The sequence below is a fragment of the Lemur catta genome, chromosome 4, assembly GCF_020740605.2.
Source record: "Lemur catta isolate mLemCat1 chromosome 4, mLemCat1.pri, whole genome shotgun sequence".
Lineage (NCBI taxonomy): Eukaryota > Metazoa > Chordata > Mammalia > Primates > Lemuridae > Lemur > Lemur catta.
In genome coordinates, this window is record NC_059131.1 from 29,777,511 (window position 1) to 29,804,123 (window position 26,613).

The following is a 26,613-nucleotide window of genomic DNA, read 5'->3' on the forward strand; positions in this document are numbered from 1 at the left end:
CACACGGTTCTGCACTTTTACCCAAGCCTATAATTTAACCATTGCCAGCTTATCCCCTGTTAGTTTCAAGCCAAAGCATTTTGTAGGTCACTTCTCTGACGTTCAGAGACATCCAGAGACATCTGCAGAAAGATCTAACTTATCATACTTACCACCTGGGGTTTAAACAGTATATATATATATATATATATAATATTACACATTCCCCAGATCTATGTCATATGCCTACTGCATATACATAATACAAAAACAAGACAATACTCTCAGTGTTGTGTTCTCCAAATTGCTTCTCCATAGTTTTCTTTCTTCATGATGACAATGCAAAGAGTGGACTGAGGATTAGGCTCAGTGGATTTAGGCCCAGTTCTTCTGCTTCCTAACTATGTGATCTTAGTAAGTCACTCACCAGATTTCTCATGGACTGGTTCCTTATCTCTGAAATGAGATCTTTAAGTAGATGCTATCTTTGATTCCTTCACTTCTTCAAATTTCAATGGTTTCTTCTTTCTGGGTAGTCTTCTCTCTCCCTGCATTTTGGTTGTACTATTTTTCCATTTTTATTTTATGAATTTTGAATCCTTTCCCTAAGTGAAGTCTTCTCTTCCCACACCTACAGGTCCTCTGCCCTGGGAGAATATTATCAATCTGTAACTGGAGCTCCCATAGCATACTGTGTTTCGATCACTTTGCCTGCATAAACTGTCAGTTTCTTTGAACAAAGGCCTTCAGGATCCGTTTTTTCATCCATGTTCCCAACTTCCTGGCATCATTCAATGAGTATCTTTGGAATCACTGACCTTCATAATCTTCTCTTGGAGGGTCCCTTCAGGCAAAAGGGATGGTCAAGAAGAGGTGCTCTTTGCTTTTCTGGCCAATTCTCTTCACAAAGAGCCAGGCTTGTGTTCAGTCTCTTCTGAAGTGACTTTTCTGAGCTGTGAGTCTTCACTGGTGATTGTAATTACTACCCAGTTTGTATTTTTTCACTCACAAATGTAGGCATTCATATACAACCATGTCAGGCACCAAGGACCATATTCCATAAGTAATAAAGTCACAAACATGTTATCTCTATACCAATGTAATAATCTTTTATCACACTAGACTGTGAGTTTGGCCATGGAAAGGGCCATATTTTCTTCAGCCATTTACAGTTGCTTTCTATCACTTTCCTCCCTATTACTCAAATCCTAACGTAGTTTGGGGCACCAAATATTGTTCAATACATTTTTGCCAAGTTTCTTTGGAGTCGAACAAGATCACATCCAACGTAAACTCATATCCTCAAAAGTCGTTATTTTATGCTGCTCTCTGTAAAATATGTGGGTATTCAGATAGCCCTTCCAGCCTTAATTTATCAACATTTTGTTTTAGACTGTGGATATCTTCATTGTTGCAGCTCACCTCCGTCTACTGACACGAGCAAAGGCTAATTTGGAAGCACTAACTGGAGAGATTTTTCTCCTGTTTTATTTTCTACATTTGCCTTCTAAAACCACAGGAAATCTTGGCACTTTGGGATTCTGGCATTACACAAGAGACACAGTAAAACACAGTTCAACTGCCTGAATCTGGGTAAAGGGAGACAGCAATTAGGATAGCTTTGGGACATATGGGAGTGATAAGTAGGTGGCCCAACTGGGGGAACTGAAGCTACAATGACATAGCTTCTAATTAACAAGCTTCTGCACACTTACAATGGTGGTAAGACAGCACCAAAGGCATGTATTTTGGGGGTGCCCTAGTTAGATATTTAGAATTCATGAGTTTGATCAAAGTTTAGTGATACAAATTACTTATCCCTTGGACCTGACCAATTCTGCTATGCTAAAAGATACAGCATTGGAGCAAATTTTAACTGTAGTCTTGAGTTAAAAGATATCATAATAGGAAATAATTTATAGCCATAATAATAATATAAAAAGGAACAAAGGAAAAGAAAGAATCTTAGGAAACAACTGCAATTATACAGGAAAGAAAAAATATTATAATTATATAACATGCTTTAAATCAGAGTCAATGATTATATTTAAACATTAATTTTGATATGATTACAAATATATCACTTCAAGAAAAGCCTGTAAAATGGTGTTTTTTCTATAGTCATTTGTAGTTTTGAAATCAAGAGCCAGGAATGCAAGGTACTTTCCTCAGAGAGAGCAAATTTCCCTGAAATAGTCACGTTGGTAAGTTTCTGGTACTCACTTGAAAGAACCTATTAGCTGACTAAAATACACCCTGTAAGTTCCTAATCATATTTTTGTTCCTGGGGTATATTCTAATTTTTTTTTTTTATGTTGGGAAAACAAAGTTGCAGATTCAGGCTCCAGAAATACACTTGGAGTCAACAGAGAAATCAGGGTTTCTGCCCTGCTTTATAGCTGAAAGATAATGGATTCTTAGGCTCTTTGTCAAGAACTTCCTACTTCAGAATTGTCCAGAGCAAGCTGCTGGCCCAGCGATTTGTAAATTCACAAATCTTCAGAAACATGCACAGAACACACCACATCAGTGCTTCTGCTTATCAAGAGCAAGCATGTAGTCATCTACTTGGAATACTTTAATTCTCACAGGGCAACCTCCACCTACGGTTTAGCTTGCCGAATAGAAAAGAGGTGGAGGTGGTGGCATAGAATGAGGCTGGAGAGTAGAAAGGAATAAGAGCAATGACATACTCAGATTTTCGGAAATAATTATGAAAGAAATCATCTTGCTCAGAAATACAGTAGAAATTATGTATTCTAGCACTGTGTCGTCCACCATTATCCATCCAAAAGGCAGAAGCGGTAGTGAGAATGTAGTCCTATGTATGTGGTCCCCTTGTTTCTGCTTTGCCTTCAATTTCACAACTGCCTGTTAACAATCCAATTAATCTGCTAACTTCTCAATGCTGTTCTTCCGTATCTGCCACCCCTACACCACCAAAAACGGAATTCTGTGAGCTATTTAAAAACAGCCTAGTGAACAGGAGCAACCATGGACTAAGAGTGAGCAGAGGAAAAGAAGAGGGGAGGGGGAAAGAGGAAGGACGTAGAAAAAAGGAAAAGAGGCAACTGCTGGAAGCAAATACTAGAGAATATCTATTAGATAAAAATTTTCTGGTTTAACTTTTCAATAAATCATGGGGCAAAGGATAGAACACATGCCTCTTTTTGCTAAAGTTTTAGGCAATAAATCTTCAAGATTGCTTTTTAGATTACTATAGTACCCCTCTGAGGGCAAAGAAAGGATGTAATAAAAAAATCAGGCCATCAGAACACTAAATTGTCCAGACTTACAGAAATAACAGCAAAATCTTTCAATTTGACCTGTTACTGACTGAATTAGGAGGAAAATAACATCCAGTATGAGGGATCCCACTGGAAGTAATTTTAACTGGTTTGCATTAAAAGCTTTCTATATGGTGCTTAGTAAAAGAGGCCCATATATTCTACCTATAGTTTAATGTATATGAGTATTAAAAAAAAGAAAACTTTCAGATATCTATTTGCACATATTGCAGTGGGAAAAACTAATTTTGAAATTTTCCTACTATAAAAATATAGTCATCATTATAATTCTTCTTTTTCAAATTTATTTATTTATTAAAATTCACAGATAAAACTATATGCATTTACCATGTATAATATGATGTTTTGAAGTATATATACATTATGGAATAGTTAAATCTAAGTAATTAACATGGGTATTACCTCGCATAGATATCAAGTTAAAGAACATATACCTAAATTAGAATGCCTATAAAGCCAGCAAATGGGATTTCAAATGAGATTTTTCTACCCTCCAAATGTACCCTTTATATAATAGTGTCATATGTTTGAAAGTTTGGTAAGTGATTTTGAAAAATAATAAATTATTTTGAGATTGAATTTGTTTGGGGATCAGTATAAAGTTGTTTGGTGTTAAGACTTTTGAATGAAATGAATGATCAGGCAAGATAACACCATATAAAAGTTTAAAAAATAAGTATCTATGGCTCTGAAGACAATTTCAAAAGAGCATTTTAAGAAGAGTTTTGAACAGTAATAGTTATTACTGGAATCCAGAAACACTTCAAAGTAACAGATTTAAAGTATAATAATAGCTGGCACAACATTATGCACATAGTATATACTCAATAAATACTAGCAGAAGAATCTTAAAGAATTACTTCCATATGTAAGCACTGGTAAGGTTTTCTAACAAATAAACAATCTCATTAGAAAATTATATACAGACATTATGAATGTAAATTGTTACAGATTCTCTTAAAAGAGTATTGTGAAAGTTATTAAGAGCCTAAACATATCTATACATTTTGGTCCATTTATTATAATTTAAGGATTTAGCCTAAAGATGTGAACCAAGATGTGATCTAATATGGTAACCAAGATTTTTTTGCTTTCTCAAAAAATGTTTACTATGACATTAATTATTTATATGTAAATATGTAAAAAAATAAAAATGTTAAAACAAAAACCAATAATAGGGGCCTCAATAAATAAATTATATTTATGTAATGAAGTCATATTCAGATATTAAGATTTTACTTTAAAGAACTGTATTGACATAATGAATACTTTTAACACAGACCTACACAGCAAAAGCAACAGTGAAACAAAGATCACACCTCTACAGACTAAAATGTAAAAGGTAACCAACTCTGGTTTGTGAGATTAATTACAACTTTCTCCTTATCTTTTAAAAATATTTTATATTGGATATACCAACTTTATACAGACATCTATGTTATTTTAAAATCAGTAATCTAACAAAAGACAAAATGGATTGAATTTTTACTATGTATCAGGCATGGTTCTAACCTTTTCACATATAATATCTCATTTACCTTTCTTTATAAAAACCATTAATATAGAACTATTTATCCTGTTTTTAGATGAGGAAACTGGGGCAAAGAGATGTTAAATAACTAGCCCAAAATCACCTTCCAAGTAAATATTTGAGCTAGCTTTTAAAACAGACAATCTGATTCCAGAACTCATGTTTTTCATAGCCATGCTATTCTGTTCATATTACATAGGTTGCTTAGTGATACATCAGAATCCATTAATCTCATGGAGAAAGTGATCATGTACAACTGTGACTACATCTATGGAATTTTATAACCTTGTTGGTGAGATGGGCTGTGATTCTGATGGTTTATTTAGTGTACCTAACTTACCTTATATATAACTAGTTTTCATGAACTTCTTAATTCTGAGAACACAAAAGCTATTTTACATAGAGAGATATTACATCTATTTTGTAATCATCCATTTGCAACTATTTACAGTGTATCAGACACTGGATTAAAGCTGGACATAATTAGTTATAGTGTTCATTGCCATAATGTTAACACTACCTTGTAGGGGTGTGCACTTTTAATTGAAACTGATTCTTAAACAAAGGAATGAAGCACTACTTTAAGAGTAAAGAGATTCAGATTGTTTCTTTGGTAGAATATGCGTCTTAGGCACTACTGCCTGCAGAGAGCAAAGACAGTATAGGTAATTTTATTGGTTTCAGAAATTCCTGCTAAATTCACTGGTTAATATTATATTCATAAAACCACAGCTGCTAAAATTGCAAAGGCATAAGTCACAATAACAAAAATTTAGAGTATTACCACAATAAGCTCAACTAGGAAGATACAAACATAATTTTACTATGGTTGAAAACTAGTGATGGATATTGTTATTACTGATTACATTTAAATGTCCTCTGAAATGTTAGAGTCTAATCTAGCCATTGTTTTCTGATTATTATTGCTGATTTTTAAAATTATCTATTTTAAGAATATTTACAAGCAGATCCATTTTTTCTTAACAAAGAAAAACTTAGCAAGAATTCAGAAGTTAGTAACATTGGTCTGCTTAACATTCTTTATTTTTTTCTTTCCAAATATATGTGTCTCATTTTAAATCCAAGTGAAAACATTTATGTCCTGTAGCTTGAGACCTTATTGTATCACTGCACAGCATGATACAAATTATTGTCCTTTAGGTAGAAATTCAAAGTCCTACAAAGATATAATATGTATGAAGAAGTTTCATTTAAACTTCTTTGTTCATAAAGCAAATTTTTATATTTACTGATCCCTGGATAAGTAGATAATATTATAACAGATATATATAGAAGTCGCATAATATTCTCATGAACTATGATTTGACACACTGCAAGCACATGACAAGATGTTTCACTAGGTATTGCATGTAATAATACAAACTGATTTGCCATCTAACAGCTGCTAAGAAAATCCATTTCTTGAGCACCACTTTTTATACCAACTGAAAAGGAAAATTTGTGAGAATTACGCAAGAGAAATAAACTAACATTTAAGTGATACCTTAATTGTATGAACAATTTAGAAACAGAAAGTTAGTATGTTGATTTCTCTAATATAAAAATATTGCTCAAGCCCTTCAAGTATTTTATACAATGAAACACAAATCAAATGATTACAGAACTACTAATGAGTGAAACTGTGTTTTTTTGCTGTTTCTTATTTTCTGTGCTGGTTTTGTTTAAAAAGTATCTTACATTGAGACCAAAACTCTGGGAACTGTTGAGATTCTCCACTGAGAAAGCTAGACTGTGTGGAAGCAAACATTTTTACACATCTGCATCCAAGTATAAGGTCTCTCATGAGATTTAGCAACAAGTGTGTTTCAATGGGACAGTGTGTCTGATCTGTGCTTAGCATATTGGAACCAGTACATAGTGTTGTCTGTACATTTTTCTGAGTACCATTTAACTTGTAGTCAATTAAAGCTCTCAGAAATTATTTTATTTAAGAATATTTTCAGGTCTAATGATTTCAAGTCTGTACTTGCATGACTAATTTTTCTTTGTGTTAAATTCTAGATTGTTCTTGCCTTGACTATCATTACCTATCATTTAATTAATTAGAATATTTAATTCTGTAATTAGTTTTCTGTTCCACCCATATTCACGTTTAAATGAGAACTTGTTTCAGTCTTTTGGAGGCTTATTCATTGCTCATGTACAATTGCAGTACCTCTGTCCTTATTTAAAATCAATAAATAAGCTTCATTTGTCATATCTTTATGATAGGTTAATATATTTATTATGGAAAACATAGAGCTAACTTGGTTTGAATTAAATTGGCTTATGCCTACAGATCAATATTGTCTTTCTACTCCCACATAGCCATCCTAAAATAAATACTATTGGTTAAATAAAGATGATGTATATTTATAATAAGACAATAGGTATCAGTTGGAGAAAAACCCTGTGCAGATGGCAATATTGGGAAAGAAGGGACACAGACAGATGCATGCTATCTGAATACCAAAGAGTATGGAAAATATGGCTCAGATACTTGTTTTAAAAGGGACTGAAAGGGCCAGGCGCAGTGGCTCACATCTGTAATCCTAGTATTCTGGGAGGCCAAGGCGGGCAGATCATTTGAACTCAGGAGTTTGAGACCAGCCTGAGCAAGAGTGAGACCCTGTCTCTACCAAAAAGAAAAAAATAGAAAGAAATTAGTTGGACAACTAAAAATATATAGAAAAAATTAGCCGGGCATGGTGGTACATGCCTGTAGTCCCAGATACTCGGGAGGCTGAAGCAGAAGGATTGCTTGATTCCAGGAGTTTGAGGTTGCTATGAGCTAGGCTGACACCATGGCACTCTAGCCCGGGCAACAGAGCGAGACTCTGTCTTTAAAAAAAAAAAACAAAAGAGAGAGAATGAAAGAGTATTGAAGGACAGGGCCCTGAAGCATGTCTATGGAATGCATAAAGAAGGCTGATGAGAATAGCCTAAGAGGCACAGTCGCTTAGAAGTGCACCAAGCATTTTTCCAGGCATGGACAACCAAGTCTAAGAGTAAGATAAGGTAAGACAAGGTCAAAGGCTATCAAGAGTGTATGATTCTATTGAATAATTGCCTTTTAGAGCCGGAAAAAACTTCAGAGATTTTCTTATTAAAAAAAAAGACATAATTGGTAACATTTCTGAGTGTTATAGGGATAACATTATACCCACAATCCCACACATCTACCTCAGCTGCAACTCTACAATTTCCCTGAAGACACAGAAGAAAAATCAATTGTTTTAATCCATATGGAGACAAAAAAGGAAAAGAAAACTGCCAATGTGGTTTGACTAGAAAACCATTTGAGTTGTGGTTTAGGCATAATGGATTCCCTCTTCCATTGCCACTAATGTAATTAATTTCCCGTATCTGTCTCTATTCCAGCACACGTTTACTAGCCAAGTTGTATTAAGATGATTTTTGAAAAGCTTCATCTAACAACAGCAACAGCAGTAAAAAAAAAAAAAAAAGGATAGGATATAAGTAGATAAAACAAACAAACAGAAAAATCAAATGCAAAGCCTTTCATTTCTGATGACTATTTATCTCTTATTATAAGTGTTTTCACAAAAGCAATCGCTCTACTTTTCTGAGACAGCAAGCTCAAATTAAGGTGACTATGCCACACTTTCTAATATTGCACCTGCATAATTATTAATAGTGCCCCCTTTCACTCACAAAAGTGTTCTGATTTGAACAATGAATTATATTGTTATCCTAAATACGCTGTGACAGAAATGTCAATTTATATAAGACACTGAAACAAATTTGAAAAAACTGACTTTAGCAGATCAATCCAGTAAACATAAATAATTCTACAAGTCCATAACTTACCAAGACTCACTAAGAAACGAGGATTTAAGCTCCTCTTATTTGGTTTTTATATTATTTGTTATCTTTCAATGTCTCCTTTTGACAAATAACTACATAAAGAAAACTAAGGCATGGAGTAATGTAGAAAACAAAAAGAAATACAAATAAAGTTTCCTCATACTCGACTGCAAATCATATTCACTGTTATGTCATCTTTTTTTATGCTTTCTCTTAGGAGAGCAAACATTTTTTAGATGGAAGAAAACCCATAGGTCATTTACTTCTATGCCTTGATTTTCCTATCAAGCAAACTGAAGTTCAGAGACATGAAATGACTTGCTCAAAGTCACTGGTCCAGTTAGGAGCAGGCGAACCAGATCAGTGGTTTAAGGAGACAATTTAGGTCTGGGAACTGCTGACTCCCAAACATTTGCTTCCTTCTGCATTCCACTCTGTCTCCTGTCCTTATTCTTTATTTATGTTAGTACTTGTGAGCCTCTCGGCAGGGAAAAAAGTCATCAAACTGTAGCTTTTCCCTAAGCAGAAAAAAAGTAGATAAAAAAATGAAGGACCAAAAATAAAAATTATAATTTACCAACGTCTGTCTCAAGAGGTAAAGTACAGAGGTCTCTTAAATCAGCAATTAAAATTTCTTAGGCCTTTGATATTTTATTGCATTTTGAAGGTTATATAAAGAGGGTTCTCTCAGCTCTGAGTCTTGTTACTGACTTCAGTAGGATTTTAATACCAAAGAAGATCAAGAACTTTGGGAAGGTTGGCCCACGAGACATCACTGGGAATTGTAAACTAAACTAAGCAAAACATAAGATATGTTTCTTACGATTCAGTCCAATACAAAGTTTAATTGACTCCCAAAGCAAGTGTTAGGATTAGTTTTGCTGAAAAATTTAAAGGTATTTTTAATAAACAAATACATTTAAAGCAATGTGCTTATTAAAACAGAAAAACAGAGAAAAACCCTTCTTTAAAGTGCTTTTATTTTCCTTCCTGACACAGATTTATCTACAGTGTTAGATATTGTTAGAATGTATATTTTATTAATAGGGAATTATGTTTCCTGATTTTATCATATCAATACATTCAAGGAGCAGCAGTTATACTAACTAACTGGACTTTAACACACTGAAATTTCTTGCATGAAGATTTAATTTTACTTAATAAAAATACATATTTGATATCTGTATCTAACACATAAAAATGTAGACAGAATCATGTTAATTTAGGGATTAGCTTTCCAGTAAAGGATGAGGCAATATACTGAGAATATCAAGGATAGTCATGTTGTGAAAATGATTATCATTTTCAGACAGATCAGATGAGATTTCCACATATTTTTCATAATTGCTAAGAGGATTTAATTACTTGTAACAAACTTTTCCTGGTATCACTTAAAAAAAACACAAAGCAAAACAAAAAGTAAAAGTAAAGGAAAGAAGAAAAGAAATTAAAGTCGTGCTATTTTACAACAGTTATTAAACTCCCACAGTACTTTTATATATCTCTATCATCACAATTATATCATTTCATGTTGTAATTATTTTTCTTTTTCCCGCTAAATTTTGATCTTGGTATTCAGGGACTGGGACTACCTTAATCTTCAAGTCTCTAGATTAGGCATAAAACAAGTCACCATTAAAAAGTTAATAGATTTCTGCTGAGTTAATAGATTGATTAAAACATAGATGGCTGTAAGAATCAGAGTTGGTGAGGAATAAAGACAAGTTTAGAAAGTAAAGATGGAAGTATTAGCATTTCAGGTGTAATGAGGATTCATGGGCAAGTTGCTAATGTTATTGGCTTCTTTTAAGGCAGAATTAATGTTGAACAAAAAGGAACCACTCAGTTCCACAGATGTGTCTATTGGTGGCTAAGAGTAAGAATGTGACCCTGGCATTGTCCCATGAGGAATTTCATTTCATAGTAGTCATAATGGAAGTGCCTATTCCACTGCTTCAATATAGCATATTATTATTTCTATTATTTCAACCTTAATCTTCCCTCCAGTGCTAAATCTGAGTAAGTCTAAATATCTTATAAGAATTTTCTAGGTATATTTACATCATCAGGGCATCCCTCAGAGGTAAAGAGATGCCAGAGCATAGGGAATCAAAATGCAGTAATTTTTCCCTCGTCAAACAATTTATTCCAGGTTAAAATGTATTAAAATACAATTTAAAAGGATAATAAGAGAAATAAATATCATGAAATACTTGTGGAAGCTGAGAGCAAGTACCCAGGTAGGCAGCTTCTCCTGAGGTTGGTGTGTTGACAGCCTATGACAGAGACGTAGGGCAAGTCCTAGATCCGACAGCTATACCACTTGGTGCACTGTCACTATTACCAGAGGAGGTATCGATATACTTGCTTTCCAGTGTAGGCTCTGTGATTTAGAACAACTCGATTCATTGAAGTTATGTTTTCCCATGCATAAAAATCTTTGTGGCTTCCTTCTTTCTCCTTACTATCTACCCAAAAACCATTATTAAGCACCTACTAGGTATAAATCACAGTGGCACTCCCATTGCCCCAAACAGGTGTGCTAATGCCTCAAAGAGTTGTGAAGACAAAGCATTAATAGAGATGCAGGAACCTTGCAAATAGTGAAGTGTTAGGTAAAGGAGAAAGCTTATCTCTGACCCATTCTATATTCCCTATTAGTCCTAACTTCCTGATCTCCACATCATGCCTTGCTTCCCTCCCTTCCTCCACCAACACAATGACTGCATAAATGCAGTGTAATCTGGGAACCATCTTATCATAATTTTGATCATTCCCTGTAGTGATCATTCTTATTAGGCTAGTAGAAGACAACAGCTATGACTTGAGTGTCCCTACCCTAAAAACAAGCACACACACACACACGGAATCCACTCAACTCAAAAGTGTGTGTGTGTGTGTGTGTGTGTGTGTGTGTGTGTGTGTGTATTTAAGAAAAGAAAGCTAAAAGGAGAAGTACCTTGCACCTAATTTCCAGCAAGCCTATATGTACATATATATCACTATTTTTTAATGAGGATGGGTCATAGTTTTTACAATACCACCCCCTCACCTAGAGATTAGACTTCTGTAAAGAGCTGTCTGTTAAGTAACTAAACATAACAATAACTATCATTTATCGAGTACTTACTATAAGGCAGGTACTGGATAAATGGATTTAATCCTTTGAAATGGGTACTATCATCCTCGCTGTATAGATGGTGTAACTGAAACATACAGAGGTTAAGAGAGCCGAATTTATGCAGTCTGTAAGATAGAACGAGGATTTAAAACCAAGCTAGTATGGCCCCAAAGCCTGGGCTCTTAATCATTATGTTACCTGCAAAACAAAGCCTATCCACTAATGAAAGTGCTAAGCATTTGACTCCCCAAGGTCATTTCCTTTGTGTCCACAATTAACACCTATCATTCACTTTTATTCCATGACCATCTTTGGGAAACCACACATTTAAAATGAATATAGTTAGAGTCAGACACACTGATACTTTGACTAGAAAAAATATATATATACACACACACATATATATAAAAGTTAAACATATGGAGTCATAAAACTCAATGGACTGGAAAACTTTACTGTAGGACCAAAGATCCAGATCCACTTCAAAATGTCTCCAGTGCCTCATATATAAGAATTGATCACTGAATTAATAACCAAATAATTAGAAACAGATTAAGTTAAGAGAATATATTATAATTTATAATGATTATGGAATTGACGGAATATTAGGAAAGATGTTCCTTCCTTGAAAGAATTCAAACCTATAAAATACATTTCAATTATTCAAACAACAATTTCTGTAGGATATTTTAGCTCTTGATATTGCCAGATAAATATCTGGACTTAATTTTCTTTACATTATTATTTTATTTGTTTTATATTTATAGCTCCACTTACATATTTCTATTTATTTATTATATTATTACATCATGTTAATATTCTTGCATTCTACTAGACCATGTGTAGTTCAGATAAATCACTTTTCAGCAGTCCCCAACCTTTCTGGCACCAGGGACTGGTTTCATGGAAGACAATTTTTCCACAGACCAGGGTGTGAGGGGGAAGGTGGTTTCAGGATGGTTCAAGCGCATTACATTTATTATGCAGTCAAACCTCTCAGCTAATGATAATCTGTATGTGCAGCCGCTCCCCAGCACTAGCATCACCGCCTCGGCTCCAGCTCAGATCATCAGGCATTAGATTCTCATAAGGAGCATAACCTAGATCCCTTGCATGTGCAGTTTACAGTAGCGTCTGTACTTCTGTGAGGGAATCTAATGCCACCGCTGATCTGACAGGAGGTGGAGCTTATGCAGTGATGCGAACTTTGGGGAGCATCTGTAAATACAGATGAAGCTTCATTCACCCATCTGCAGCTAACCTCCTGCTGTGTGGCCCAGTTCCTGTTAGGCCACGGACTGGTACCAGTCCACAGCCCCGGGGGTTGGAGACCACAGCTTTATATAATATATCAGCTTATAGCATCCCAGAACTCACCCACATAGAGTTCCTTTTTTCCATATCATCAACAGCTCAATAAGACCCCCCGCCACCTCTGATTGTCTGTTTTTCCCTGGTAATCTGTCTGGCCTCCTTCAAGGCCATGTCAGGATATTCTGAGAGGCTGGACCACCTGAGACTGAGAACCAGAAGGCACTGAGTGCCAGCTTATCAAAATCCTGGCTAAGTAGTTCCAATTTCTATAATAGCCTCATTTGTTTGAGCTCAATAAAATCACACCACTTAGAGAAAGGACTCAGATGTGAGTGACATATGCTTCCCTTGGTAATGCACAGGATTTAGAAACAAAGTGGAAGCCAAAACCTTTCCTATGTCACATTCTTCTGAGTTCATTACTGATTTGAAAAATGAATCAGAATTGAATCTTTCCCAATCTCTACTCTTCTGGTCTCCATTAGAAAGGGCAGCCAAACTGTCACAGAAACCATCTGGGATGGGGACAGGGAAGGAGACGGAGGCCTTGTGGTTCTCTTCTGGGGAAGAGCAGGCACAGGGAGTGGGCTGATGCTGCCAGAGGGAGCCAGCAGTGACACTGACAGCTCATCGTCGTGCGTTCTCAGCCTAAGCACCAGTGGCAAGGGCCACGTCAGGAGGCATCAAGAAAGAGAATGATGCCAAGGGAGGCACAGAGAAGCTTCGGGGGTGACTAAACATCCACACTGTTGTATGGTCGAACATTTGTACATGTAGCAGAGCATGAAGTTCTCTATGGAAGGGGCGATGTCTTAAACACCACTGCTGTACCAGCATCTTGCAAGGGACTTGGCACAGGATAGGTGCTCCTAGAACATTTGCTGAAAACAGGAATCAATAAATAGGGTCCCAGCCCCACTGGATTCCACAAGCTACTTCTGGCCTCTCAAACATACTCAGGCACATGCACTTGATTTCAAGGGCAAAGTTGTTATCTATTTTTAATAGAGAAGCAGCTTGAGTGAATCCCATTTCTATTTCCTTACTCTCATACTGTTTTCTGTTTGCTTGAGCAACAATCTGGACTAATTCCAGCCTTCACTTCATTTTAGAAATAGCTGAAATCTAATCAGGGCTGCATATTCTTCGTCTCTGTCTCTGTCCCTCTGCCTCCCTTCTTCCCTCATCCCTCTTTCTCTGCCTACCCCCTCCCTCCTCCTTCTTCTCCTCCCTGCCTCCACCTCCTCCCTGCCTCTCTCCACCCCGTCCCACCACTCTCTTGCTTTCTGTTGATATACAAATCCCAGACATGCAGATAAGACACATTAAACTGAATAGCTCATTTTAAAAAACTGTTTCAAGTTAAGATTGTAATGCTTAGTGTGCAAGAAGGAAAGTTGTCCTTATAATTTTAGGAAGTTTTTTGTTTTATTGTATCCTGAAAATCAAACTCTATGTAAATAGGGCTTAATTTTACTTTCCCACTTTTTCCTTGATAAATAATAAATGCATGTGTGTATGTGTGTATTTAAGAGAAATGTTCTTTGCTGAAGAACAGTTGCAGACTTCTTTTAAAGGTTGTATCTAATTATATTTATAAACTTATTGCCATTGGTATTACTCTAAACCGACCAATAATTTGCCTGCAAAAGTTAAAATAAAAGTACCTTGTTCAAAAACAAATTTGTTATAGGCACACCTGAACACTGATTTTGTATATGCAAGATATCATTGGTCAGTCGTCTGATTTTAGATAGAAGTTCTTCTCTTTGTTCTTGTCACCTAGAGAGAATATAATTCAGAAGCAAGAGTGACTTGGAACTGGACTTTTATGAATTTATGTAAAAATTCCATTTGCTGTGAAGGTTTGAATTATAGGTTTGTGTCAGATGAACTGCCAGCAGGGTCACTTATTCTAGAAAAGTCTCTAAACAATAATTCTTACTATTAATCCCCTTCAGGATCAGAGAATATAACTTTTTAAACCTCTTTTTAGTGCTGATATAAGGTAACAAACATCCCCTGATACTAATTCTCTGTTGTCATTAATATACATTGTCTGGTAACATATTTTTAAAGAAACAGACCAAGAAACTACTATTTTAAACAGGGTGAAAAGCTACATTCATTATCCAGCCATATAAGGAAGTTAAATGCTACAGGGCTAATGTAGGCAATGTCAGAAAACTAATAACAAAGACATTTCTATTTTAAATTTAAGAACAAGGGAAAATAAATACTGTGTAAGAGAAAAAAATTGACAATAATTGGATAGGTCAGATACATGGAGGGATGATAGCATTTAGCGTTTTCTTGCTTCTCAAACTAGCCAATCATCGACCTTCTAGGTTAATGGAGAGTGCGGCGTGGGGGTGCACTATGGTTAATACATGTTTGAGAATACCAGAAAGGATAAATGACTACTCTACTTTCTCATATTCTGAGATGCATGAGCATGTGTTGTAGTTAAGGGTCACAGCACTGCAGCCTCAAATATGCTCTTCCTTGGATAAGAAAGCAACTCCAGTAGAGAAACAACCCCTAATGAGACAGCATAGGCACTACAGCCAGGCAGTCCTACTGCTGAATTCTATATCCACCCATTATTAGCTGTGTGATCTGGAGAAAGTTAGTTAATCTCTAAGCCTCAATTTCTTTATCTGTCAAATGAGCATAACAGTACCTACCTAACATAGTTGTGAGGGTTAAATTAAATGAGTAATGTAAGCAAAACAGCATGAAACCTAGCTCTCAATAAAAATTAGTACCATCACCATCATCACTATTATCACCATCACCACCAAACTACCACCAATATGAACATCACCATCACCAACAACACGACCATCGCTACCACCACGAATACAATCATCACCACCACCACCACCACAAATGTCACCACCACCATCACCACCTCCTCCACCACCACCATAAATGTCACCACCACTGTCACCAACACCATCATCACTACCACAACCATAGCCACCATCACTACTACCACCTCCACCACCACCACCCATCACCTCCACCGCCACTATCATCTTCATTTTACAGATGAAAAAACTGACTCAGAACTTAAGTGACTTGTTCAAAGGCACAAAGCTAGTAGGGGACAGAGTTAGAGCCCAAACATGGGTGTGGAATCCAAGTTAAGGGATCCTCCTAAGTCCATCTTCATCTCAGGAAGGTTAACATGGAAAAATGGAATAGCCTTGGCTTCAAGGGTCACCACAAAGCTTCAGAATACCTAAAACTCCAAATCTCTCATGCCTAAGCATAAAAAACAAAAATGAAAGCAGAAAACTATATCTGGAAAATATCCTAGGCTATTTTTATTAATATTTGAATTGCCAGCTATGCTGAAATCTCCCTGGTTGACCCATTACCATGGGCACCATCCTGAAAGGCAAGGGACCTAAGCTCTGCTTTGGCTCTGTTTTTGCCCCTCGCCTCCAAATCTTCAACTACCACCAAAGAACACAATGCCTATTCTCACATCTGACGCTGTGGAAACATTGTAAGAAGGAAAGAAAATGTCATCTAGAGCACCGAGTCCCCGGGAGAAAGGCAGGAAATAAAAGGAATTGTTTATTTAGCCTGGCTCTATAGTGAGACAGCTGTATAGGCCTGTGAAAAGAAAGAGACCTGGCTGGCTCAACCTTTGGCAAATAAATAGGTATTACGTAGGCAGTGTGTCAAGCCAGGAGAGGAAGCAATGGAGGAGGTTTCCTATAATTCTGCCCATATTGTTGACTGTTTGCTTTCCTTCCCAGGACCTCAGGACTCCCCACGAGCAGGGTAGAAACTGCAAGGCACTGTAGGAAACTAGCAGCTGAAGTCCTGCCTGCCTTCTCAGCACCTTCCACCCCCTACATCCCCAGACGGCTCTCCCAAGGAAGTTATAGGCTTTATCTCTGGCGCTACTGACCCACCTTTCATTCTGCTGTCTTCTCATCCTTCCCTGCCACTTGGCCCAGAGCCACTTCAACTCCACTGTTGCAAGGCTAATACTCAGGAGTTGTACCACCTCAAAGAATGAAGCTCCAATGATCAGATTTCAGTAGCCATGACAAAACATGATGAAGATATTTTGCAGGAAAACCTCTACACTTCCCATGATATTGTAATATTTCCCATAAGCAATTTTCCACACCTTAGCTAACCTAAGAGCAGCAAAATAACAATAATCCTACTGTAGGTGTTATGCCCTCAAGGTTGCTCCTTTCAAAAGAATTACATATAATGAAATCTCCTTCCCTGAGTTACTGGTATCCTCAGGAAAGAAAAGCAAAGAAAATCAGAAAATCTCTTCCCACTTCACAATTTAGTGTAAAATCCGCTCAGATTTTACAAGATGGTAGCAAAGCAGTAAATCTGAGAAAATGAGGTAACAAAATGGGTTGACAATTGCTCAAGTGATTACAGGATTACAGTAAATCAAACCATTTCTAGAGATCTAAGCACTAACTCACAAAGAGCAAAATAAAATACTAACAACATTTTACTAAAGATCAAAATTTTCTTTAGAAACTGCAAGAAGCAATGTGGTACAGAAGGACAAGCACATAAACTTTTAAGTCAAATAGACAAGAGTTCAAATTCTGGATCCATAATTCATAAGCATTTTGAAGAAATTATTTAGTGTCTCTGAGTTTAAGTTTTTTCATCTGCAATGCCACTTCATTGGGTTGTTATAATATTAAATACATAAAAAGCATTTGAGAAAGTTCTTGAAATATATTTAGTTGTCTAATAGCAATGGTCTTCTAAATTTTGTTTCTATACAATCCACCATAAAAGGGTTCCAAAAACAATAATTCTTTAAGGGACGCACTCAGATTGATTTAGACACCCTCATAATGATATAAAATCCCATGAAACAAAATGAACTTTCACTGAGTCTTTCTTTAATTTTGATAATGATCCTGTCTATTTATTAAAATTGCCCATTCTCTGAGGTTTATCAAACTATGACTCCATCTTAAAATGCACAACCCATTTTTCTTTCCAATTATGCCTTCTGTCCTCCAAAAGCAAATGCAAATATTTTGTCCAAAATTAAGGCTTCCCCTACAGCTTACACAATGTCTTTATAACGATGTTTGTACTTATCAGAATATGCGCTATCTCATTATCTCCCATTTTAGAGTATAAGGAGTATATTTCTTCTATTTCCTTCATAATTATTAGGCCAGTGCAGGGCACAAATCAGTAGCTTATTAAGTATGTGCTGATTAGTTGATATATAATTTCTCCTCTACCCCTAAACTAGTGAAGCAATCAACTTCCTATGTGATGGCTTTGAATGATGACTCAGAAAGAGCCAATAATTTAAACACTTCAGTGATTCCAAACTATTTTCATTTGCTAAGAAAAAATTCCTTTACATAAATGATATAACCTCAAACTTTAATTAGCACTGGAAAAATGAGACTACAACAGCAAATATGGCAATCTGGTTGACATGGTAAATAACCTTTCTGCACATAATCAATTTAGGGTTCTGGCAGTACTGAATTAAAACTCATAAATGTTTTTGGCTCTTTCCCTGTCTTATTTTTATGATCATTATGCATTCAGAAAACATATGAATTTATAAAAACATCTTGTAGTTATAATTTAGGTTTGCAGATGATCTACATGTGATTTGGCTCTAAAAAGAGATAAATATTCTGGTCTGAAAAGATAATCCACTAAAGCACAAATCCATTAAAATGTTAAAGTTATTCCATCCAAATATCTTACATTAGCAAATTACCTAGGAAAATTTTATGTCAATATAAAATATCTTGTATCCATCATTTTAATAGTCTAAATGTAGCAGATAAAATTCTTCTGCTATAAAGTTAATCTTGAAAAATGTTGGATTCAAGAATAGTATATGCTAATATCCTTTCTTGTCTAGCCATATATTCTCTAGTATTTTTCATTTCTGATTTCCCCATATAATTATTCTTCTGTTCTAATCACTTCAAGTTTTTTTAATATCTTTGTTTCACTTCTTTAACATCTGGCAGTCTTCTTGTATTACATACTGTGTTCTGCTCTCAGAATTGAATTGCCATCTCCTATAGCTAGGTTTTTATTCCTTGGAAGTCTGTACAGCAAGAAAAGAACATGGGTAATATAAATAGGAAAACCAAAATATTTATTTTCCCTGGAATATAGTAATAATCCCATAGAACCTATATAATACTGAAATTTTATTGCCTCCAGTACTTTTTCCAAAAAGAAGAAAATGTGATATAAATATTAAGTGTCACAGAGATGAGATGGGTTCCACATCATATTTCCTAGATTTAATGAAGTTAAAACTATACTTGAAAATGTAATAGTTGTTAAAACAAAATTAATTTTGGATAGACCCATTGTTTAATATATTATGCTGTGACTAGGAACCCCTGGCAATCTGATTTTCTAAGCAATATATTATGAAAATTTTCCAACTTATATATTTTGCTTTTTGAACTCTGCATTTTAAATATATAATAGTAGATGCTCATGATCTTTTGAACTGTCTTCCAAAAATGTTATTATTACTGGGCTATAACTAATTAAATTTGATTTGTATCTGCATTAGTTAATTAACCTTAACATTTTCCAGAACAGTTAAGCTAATGTTAGACCTTGGAAGACCAAACAATATTTTGTAATAATTATTACCACTAAACTAGCATCATTAAAGAGCAATCATTAACAGCACTTCAAATTTGTAGATATCACCTACCAAACTACAAATCAAATCAGCATATTCTTCATTTATTTTTTATTAGCTATTAAAATTAGACAGAATTCCCTGTTGAAAGTCAAGATTACTTGGCATGAGTTTCGTATTTGTCATTGATTGAGCTTATACAAAAACATGTGCTTGTTAATTATATCTATTTGATAGGCTTTTGCTTTGTAATTTTAAAATGTTTTGCTGAGAACATGTTTTATTAGAGATTACAAGCACCATTTATCACTTATCAACATTTTTCCTCAAATACATTTTGATCTTAGAAAAAGTCAAGTTGAAATAATTCAACTCTTTTATGCAAGAATATGAATGAACAGGTACAGACATTCCCATATTATAAATTTAAATTACCTCTTCTATACTAAAAATAAAATCTATACTAAAAATAAGATTTTTATCTTCTATACTAAAAATAAATGACTTCTTTTATACTAAAAACAGATTCAAAATCTATCTTGTTTTTGGAATCAAAGAATCAATATAGCTATAGTATCTCTTAGTCTCCAGCCCTGATCAGATTGGACTCTACTTCTACCTTGGTTAATGGCTCCTTAAAATTAGATAACTTTTAACTCCAGATTTTTCCAGGAATCTCTTTATGATGTTCTGGAAAGAATTATAAATTCTGGCTTTGTGTACAGCACTAAATAAACAAAAAAAGATTTTTCAAAGTATTTAATAAAGTTTAATGGTATCAAAACCATTTATGCATTGTATGTTTTGAAGAAAGTCACCTCTCAAGATTAGCTTGTAATTCAATGAGATATAAACTCATTTTTAAAGATAAGTTAGGTTGAGACTACATAATCCAACTCCATCGCTTGATGACAAACTTCCTTTTATTTAGATCTGACTGCATGGGCCTGGCACTAGAGATAATCACACAAACAAAAAATATCCATAAAAAACAATAATGGTTTCTAAACTGCTGAACAGGCCAGCATAACTCTGCATATTTGATAATATATTTTTCTAGAAACATTGTCTTTGAATCCTTGGTGCTTAACTTAAGGGTAAGTTCCAGTCACATAAAGAAATTAATACAATCAATAGACCTACTAAGTATCTATACAGCTTGTCTGTAGGGTTAAGATGAAACTCTTTAAAATTAAAATTCTAGAAAGAAGAAAAATGTAGGGCTGTAATTTCCTTCCACTTATAAATAAAATGCTTTGCCGTTTCTAAAATTTCACATTTCAACCTAACAAATACAACACTGTAAGAGTTTTATAAAACAAGGAACTGGTGACTGATCTAGAATACTCCCAAGAACATACATACAGAGATGGCATCAACTCTTAAAAATTTTTAACCGTTCCACCAATTCTTACAAGAAATCTAAATTTCTAAAGATGGAGTTTGGCAATATTCCTTCTTTCGCAAGAGTAAAATCAATTTAATTGCATAGGATGAATGTTTTAAAAGGAGCTTGGCAGAATAAATTATTCCATCAAATCACTGTCAATCTTTTCTTTAAATCATTTTTTTTTCTTCTTCTACATTGTGCCACCCTAAAGAAGGTTATTTATCTAAGATTTAGTAAAAGTCCTGGACAGCAGAGTGGATAAGGAAAGCTACTTTTCAAATAAACAAGTACAGAGTGATTATTCTTAAGAGAAAGCAAGACAAAATTTTCAAGAGAAAACATCCTTTGTCAAACAAACAAAACAATATGCTGATTTAAGGTGTTTTAAGGGCTACCCTTGTGAGTTCTATTAATAACATGAAATACACCTTTAATAACATGCAGTACACTTTTACATGGATTACAAGTGCTGCCTAATACAGGAGAGTTACATAACTAAAATGATTATTAAATACAATAGGAAAGAATTTTTAGCAAAGAATAAAGTTTATGTGTGCTAACCTGGGCAAGATTACATTCAATGCATGACCTTTGGAAAAATTCTTTCTTGGGTATGAAGGATATTAATTTGCTACTATATCACTATCTTTCAGTGAAGTAAGTGTCCCAAGAAAACACATCTCAATAAGTGGAACATTAACAACATGAGAACCAATATGAAATCTATATCAATCAAAACATTATCCCCCCAACACACAGATGGATATTATAATCTCTGTTTTGCTTGCTTTCACTGCGATATTGTACTCAGTAACTGTCCGTCTCTATAATACAATATCAAAGAGATGTAAAGACATGGGGAGGCTCTTTGTAGGAAAATCTGTTCTCTCTGCCCATCCCTTCCTTTTTGGTTTATTTCCCTACACTTTCATTTAAAAAAAAAAAATATATGCTCCCTACACTTTCAGTAGGAGAAATTTCATAGAGAGTATATACTTGCCATTTAACATATCACCTGCTATTATCACAAGACTTAACCATTTTTAGAACTAACTGTATTTAATATTTTCCCTGCAATTTCTAAATTGCCAATGCTTCAACAAACATAATCATTCATTTTGATGTTGTTGCACTGCAGATATTTTAAATAGTTTCCTCTTTTCCTTCCTTCTTTCCAGTTTAGACATTGCAAATTTAGTCAAATTTTCTGGTTTGCTTTTGGTGCGTTGAATGCAAAGCCCTCTCCTAGGCCAGGAAGGAGGGACAGCTCTCTAAATAACAACTTTCAGTGGAAAAATCACTGCACAATTTGGTATTTCATGTTACAACATAGGCACAGTTATAACCAATAGGAAGAGTAAATTGTTCCTCCTTCTTTGTCTCTGTCTGACCTGTTCCCTAACAACTAGGATGCTTGGACAGACTCTATTTCTCTCTCCATCACTCTATAAGTAAGATAAAAGGGTTTGTTTAATCATGTAAAGTAAAACCAGACTCGAACTACAAAAGAGTTGTATAGTTTTTCCCATGTTAGCATAAAACCGAAGAAGCAGGGTTGGTCATTAAGTCATAATTAAGCATTAGATTTAAGCAGAAATCTTAACTTATATTGCCACGAAATACAATGTCAGATAAAACCCACAAAAATATTTTCAGCCAGCACTGGTAGTCAGGAAATTCTTTTCAGAGGTGTTTCCTTTTTGGGCTTTCCCAATTTATACTGAGCAATGAACTTAGAAACCTATTGTGATGTTTTATATATTCCTTTTCTGTGTATATACCATGTGATTCAAAACAGAATACAAATTTTTCAATCTATCTTAAGTGTTCTGGTAAGTTGTATCAAAAGATTCATTTCATCATAGTTCACAATGTACTTAAAATATGAAAACACACAAAAGTAAGAATAAAATTTTGATGTCAAATGAAGATCTCTGTGTATAGAGCATATTGATTAGTGGTACCCAAGTGAAGACTGGTATTTGGAAAGTCATCTTGTATAACAACAACTTCATTCATTGTATGTCATTTAGTTTAAAAAATGATACACACACCCTTGCATTCTTAAATACACTCAACCACACACACACACACACACACACACACACACACATATATATATATACACGCAAAGAACTTACACAATTTCATCGTTCTGGAATTCAAGCTCTCCACAGGTGTCCTCGAAGTCCTCCCCTCCACCTCTGGCAGTCCCTTCAATGGTTTTATAAGGAACGATAACATTTCCTCGAGCTCCAGATGTTCTCAACACTTTCACCTCCATGATGCCAATGCTCTCACTCACGTGAGTCACAGGTTCCTCAAAAGTAAAGATGCCCGCATGGTCATCATCAAAAATAGTTACAGTGGCAGTGGAGGGAGAGCCAAGGCAAGCAAGGGTAGAAACGTGGTTGGCTTCCAGTATGCCATCTTCCGAAGCTTCAGAAGACACTTTGACGTTGCTGAGATGCACAAGGAAATTCTCGTCCTCCTCAAAGATATCATCATCAATAATGCCAACTCTGATTTCTTTCTGGGTCTCACCAGGCTTAAAGACCACAGTTCCTTCAGTAAATTCATAATCAGACCCAGCATTGGCAGTGCCATCCTCTGTTCTAAAGTCAACGAACACAGTGTTGGTCAAATCACCACCTCTGCGGATAATGGTCAGGGCCACAGTACCACAGTTCTCCAGACACTGATATGTCCCTTGTTCAAAGAAGATCTTACTAACAGGGTCATTTTCAGCCACTTCCGTGTTGACCTCATGCATGCTAACAGCCTTCCTGGCTTGGTCAGCTGCGTGCCTCTTTAAAATGTTGCCAGCTCCAGTCATCAGGCGAGTAGCTTGAATTCGGTAAAATGCTCTGCTTTTCTGCTGCTGACTTAGGACTTGGTAGTTTGCTAATTCTATTAATTGCTCAATTTCTTTCTCTGGATGCTTCTGCTTAAGTTCCTTCAGAATTCTAGCCATTTCTCGCCTAGCCTCTTCATCATCCTGGTCCCTCTCATCCACTTCCAGAACCAGAGCGCCATCTAAGAAGTTGTCAACGTGAGAATTGACCACTTTCCCATCCATTTCAATTTCAGTCTTGGAAGATGGCCTGTCTCCTTCATGTTCAATAATCATTCCCCTCTGCTTGCCAGCCCGATACCTCTTGTACACATACTTGTAAAAGAGAAGCCTCCTATCTGCCACCCAAGCAAACACAACACAGATGGGAAAGAAGAAGAAAGTAAGCAAGCCTTCCCAGACCTCCACAACACCAGGAGAGATCACAGACAGAATAATGTAAAGCCAGGTGTAGGCGAAGATGCTCCAGGCTGCTGTCACAAAGAACACACGCAAGTGCTTGATCTTCCTTGTCTCGCCATCGGGAACCACATAAACACAAAGTGCAATAATGATGAACATATTGAAAGCAGCACTTCCCACGATGGTGCTAGGACCAAGGTCTCCTGCAGTGAAGTTGTGGCCACACACTTCAATTACTGAAAGGAGAATCTCAGGAGCAGAAGAGCCCAGAGCCATCAAGGTCAGGTTAGACACCGTCTCATTCCAGATCCTCACAGTTGTCTTGGTGGTCTCTCCATTGGGTTTCTTTATGGTTATTTCTTTTTCTTGAGATGTGATGACTTCTATAGAAGACATGAACCGATCAGCTATGATAGAGACTCCAAGAAACATGTAGACCATGGCCACAAAATACACAGTAGCTCTAGCAATTTTGTCCCCAAAAGAAGGGTCTTGGGGCTCCCAAATGGGTAAAATCACCCCTTTCTTACAGTAATAAGAGCCAGTACATTCATTGGTTTCATTTCCTTCTCCTTCAGTTTCTGTCTCAGCACTTATATGGTCCACATGGGAAAACAAGAGAGCCACGATGACTAACAGATGAAATCCCATTGAAAAGGTGGGTGAGAGACTTAATTGCAGCATGTTGTACATGAGATTTCCAGCTGCCACAACCTACTGGTAAAAATAAGATGGGGGTGGAGGGTGGAAAAAAAAATCAGACCATTAGAACCACATCTAAAGCATGACTAATTATTTATTTTTATTAATTTTACCAAGAACTTGTCTATAGTTGACCATTACAAATGTATTCTAAAACTTCACCAGTAATTAAAGCAATTCTTTGTAAAATTTACAACTCAATTTCTCTGTGAATTTTCTATGTGTAGTCCCTATTCACTGAGCAAGATACACAATTGACTTATTAGAAATGGAAAGTTCAATTATAGCTTTGCCTTATTAAATACACATTTATGCATGCTAATAGCCAAGAAGAAAAAGAAACCAAAACTTTTGAAGCATTAAATAATTTCCTCCTTATTGCTAAAGCAGATTTTCTTTTAAATTTTGGTTAAAATAACATCTTCCAGAAATTGGTTTTTTTGCCAAAAGCACCTTATTAACATTGATGCTTTGAAATTCAGTCTCTGAAAAAATCCTACCAACACAAGGCCTGATGATTATCTTAAATTTTGGAGTACACTGTATTTCATGAAATCATGTCCTGTTCCACATTCACTTGGAAACAGAGAACTCTTCAACCTTGCCTGCAATCAAAGCTCAATGGTATTTGTTCTAGAGGGGAAAAAATTCTGCTGTCATGCAGTATTTCCACACATTAAGTACAGTTTTTAAAGCATGTTTTGATGAGAGCACATTTTCTCCTAATTTTCAGCCAGCCCAGGTCTCCTAATACATTAGCAGCTGGGCATCTGGTTCTTCAAGCACAGCTCTTCACATCTGTGTACAGAGCCTGCTTTAGAACCTGCAGGACACTCACACCAGAAAGGGAGATAACCGGGCCTGGGCCTCGTCATGGGTAAGAAGAGCCTGGCAGGCTGTGAAATCAGCTTTACCAGCCTTAAAATGTTCCTACTCGGTGTCAATGTCATAATTTCCATGGTCATTCTAAAACACATGTTAGTTCTGCAGAGGGTTCAAGTGACCAAAAACTGCAGGGGCAATAATTCCATCTAAATTAGCTCACGCAGCATAACAATGACCACAAAGTATACACATGATGATGGACCACAGGCCATCAGGGACGCGGCAACAGAGTCACTGAGCAGCACCAAGCTCCAGAAGCAAAGCAGTGGGCTGAGCAGCTGCAGCCCTCCCCACCAGCTCAAGCAAAACTCAGCTCAGACCTTACATCCCCTTTGCCTCTGGAACCTGAGAAGGGGGTGGGGGAACTGAAGCAGAGGTAGATCTACTCCAAGTCAGGGTAGCTCTCATCTGGAAGGCCTTGCAGGAGGGACCAGTTATGACATCAGATAACGCAGCGATAAGAAGAGGCCCTGAGTCAGAACATAGCCCGACAGCCTGGAAAAAGTTCAAAGAGGAGCTGGATTAGAGGCTTTCACAGCTTCAGGCTGGCTGACAGCCACCCCACGTTCGCCTACACTCTCTGGGTCGTGTTTACTGCTGATGGTCTATGCTGAAAACTACACCACAGCCTAGGAGAACCCCCC

At 36.0% G+C, this 26,613-nt stretch overlaps 1 protein-coding gene across 10 annotated transcripts in view; it reads right to left on the bottom strand.

Moving 5' to 3' along the window:
• The window catches only part of SLC8A1 (solute carrier family 8 member A1), a 367,481-nt gene that overhangs the window by 271,953 nt on the left and 68,915 nt on the right, over positions 1-26,613 (bottom strand). For 9 of the 10 annotated variants that reach the window (XM_045549470.1, XM_045549463.1, XM_045549462.1 and 6 more), the window contains one exon: positions 23,268-25,099. In XM_045549470.1, the coding sequence (XP_045405426.1) occupies positions 23,268-25,075 (1,808 nt within the window). In that variant the 5' untranslated portion in view covers positions 25,076-25,099. The remainder of the gene's footprint in view (positions 1-23,267; positions 25,100-26,613) is intronic. The other variant, XM_045549464.1, reaches the window with a different exon arrangement.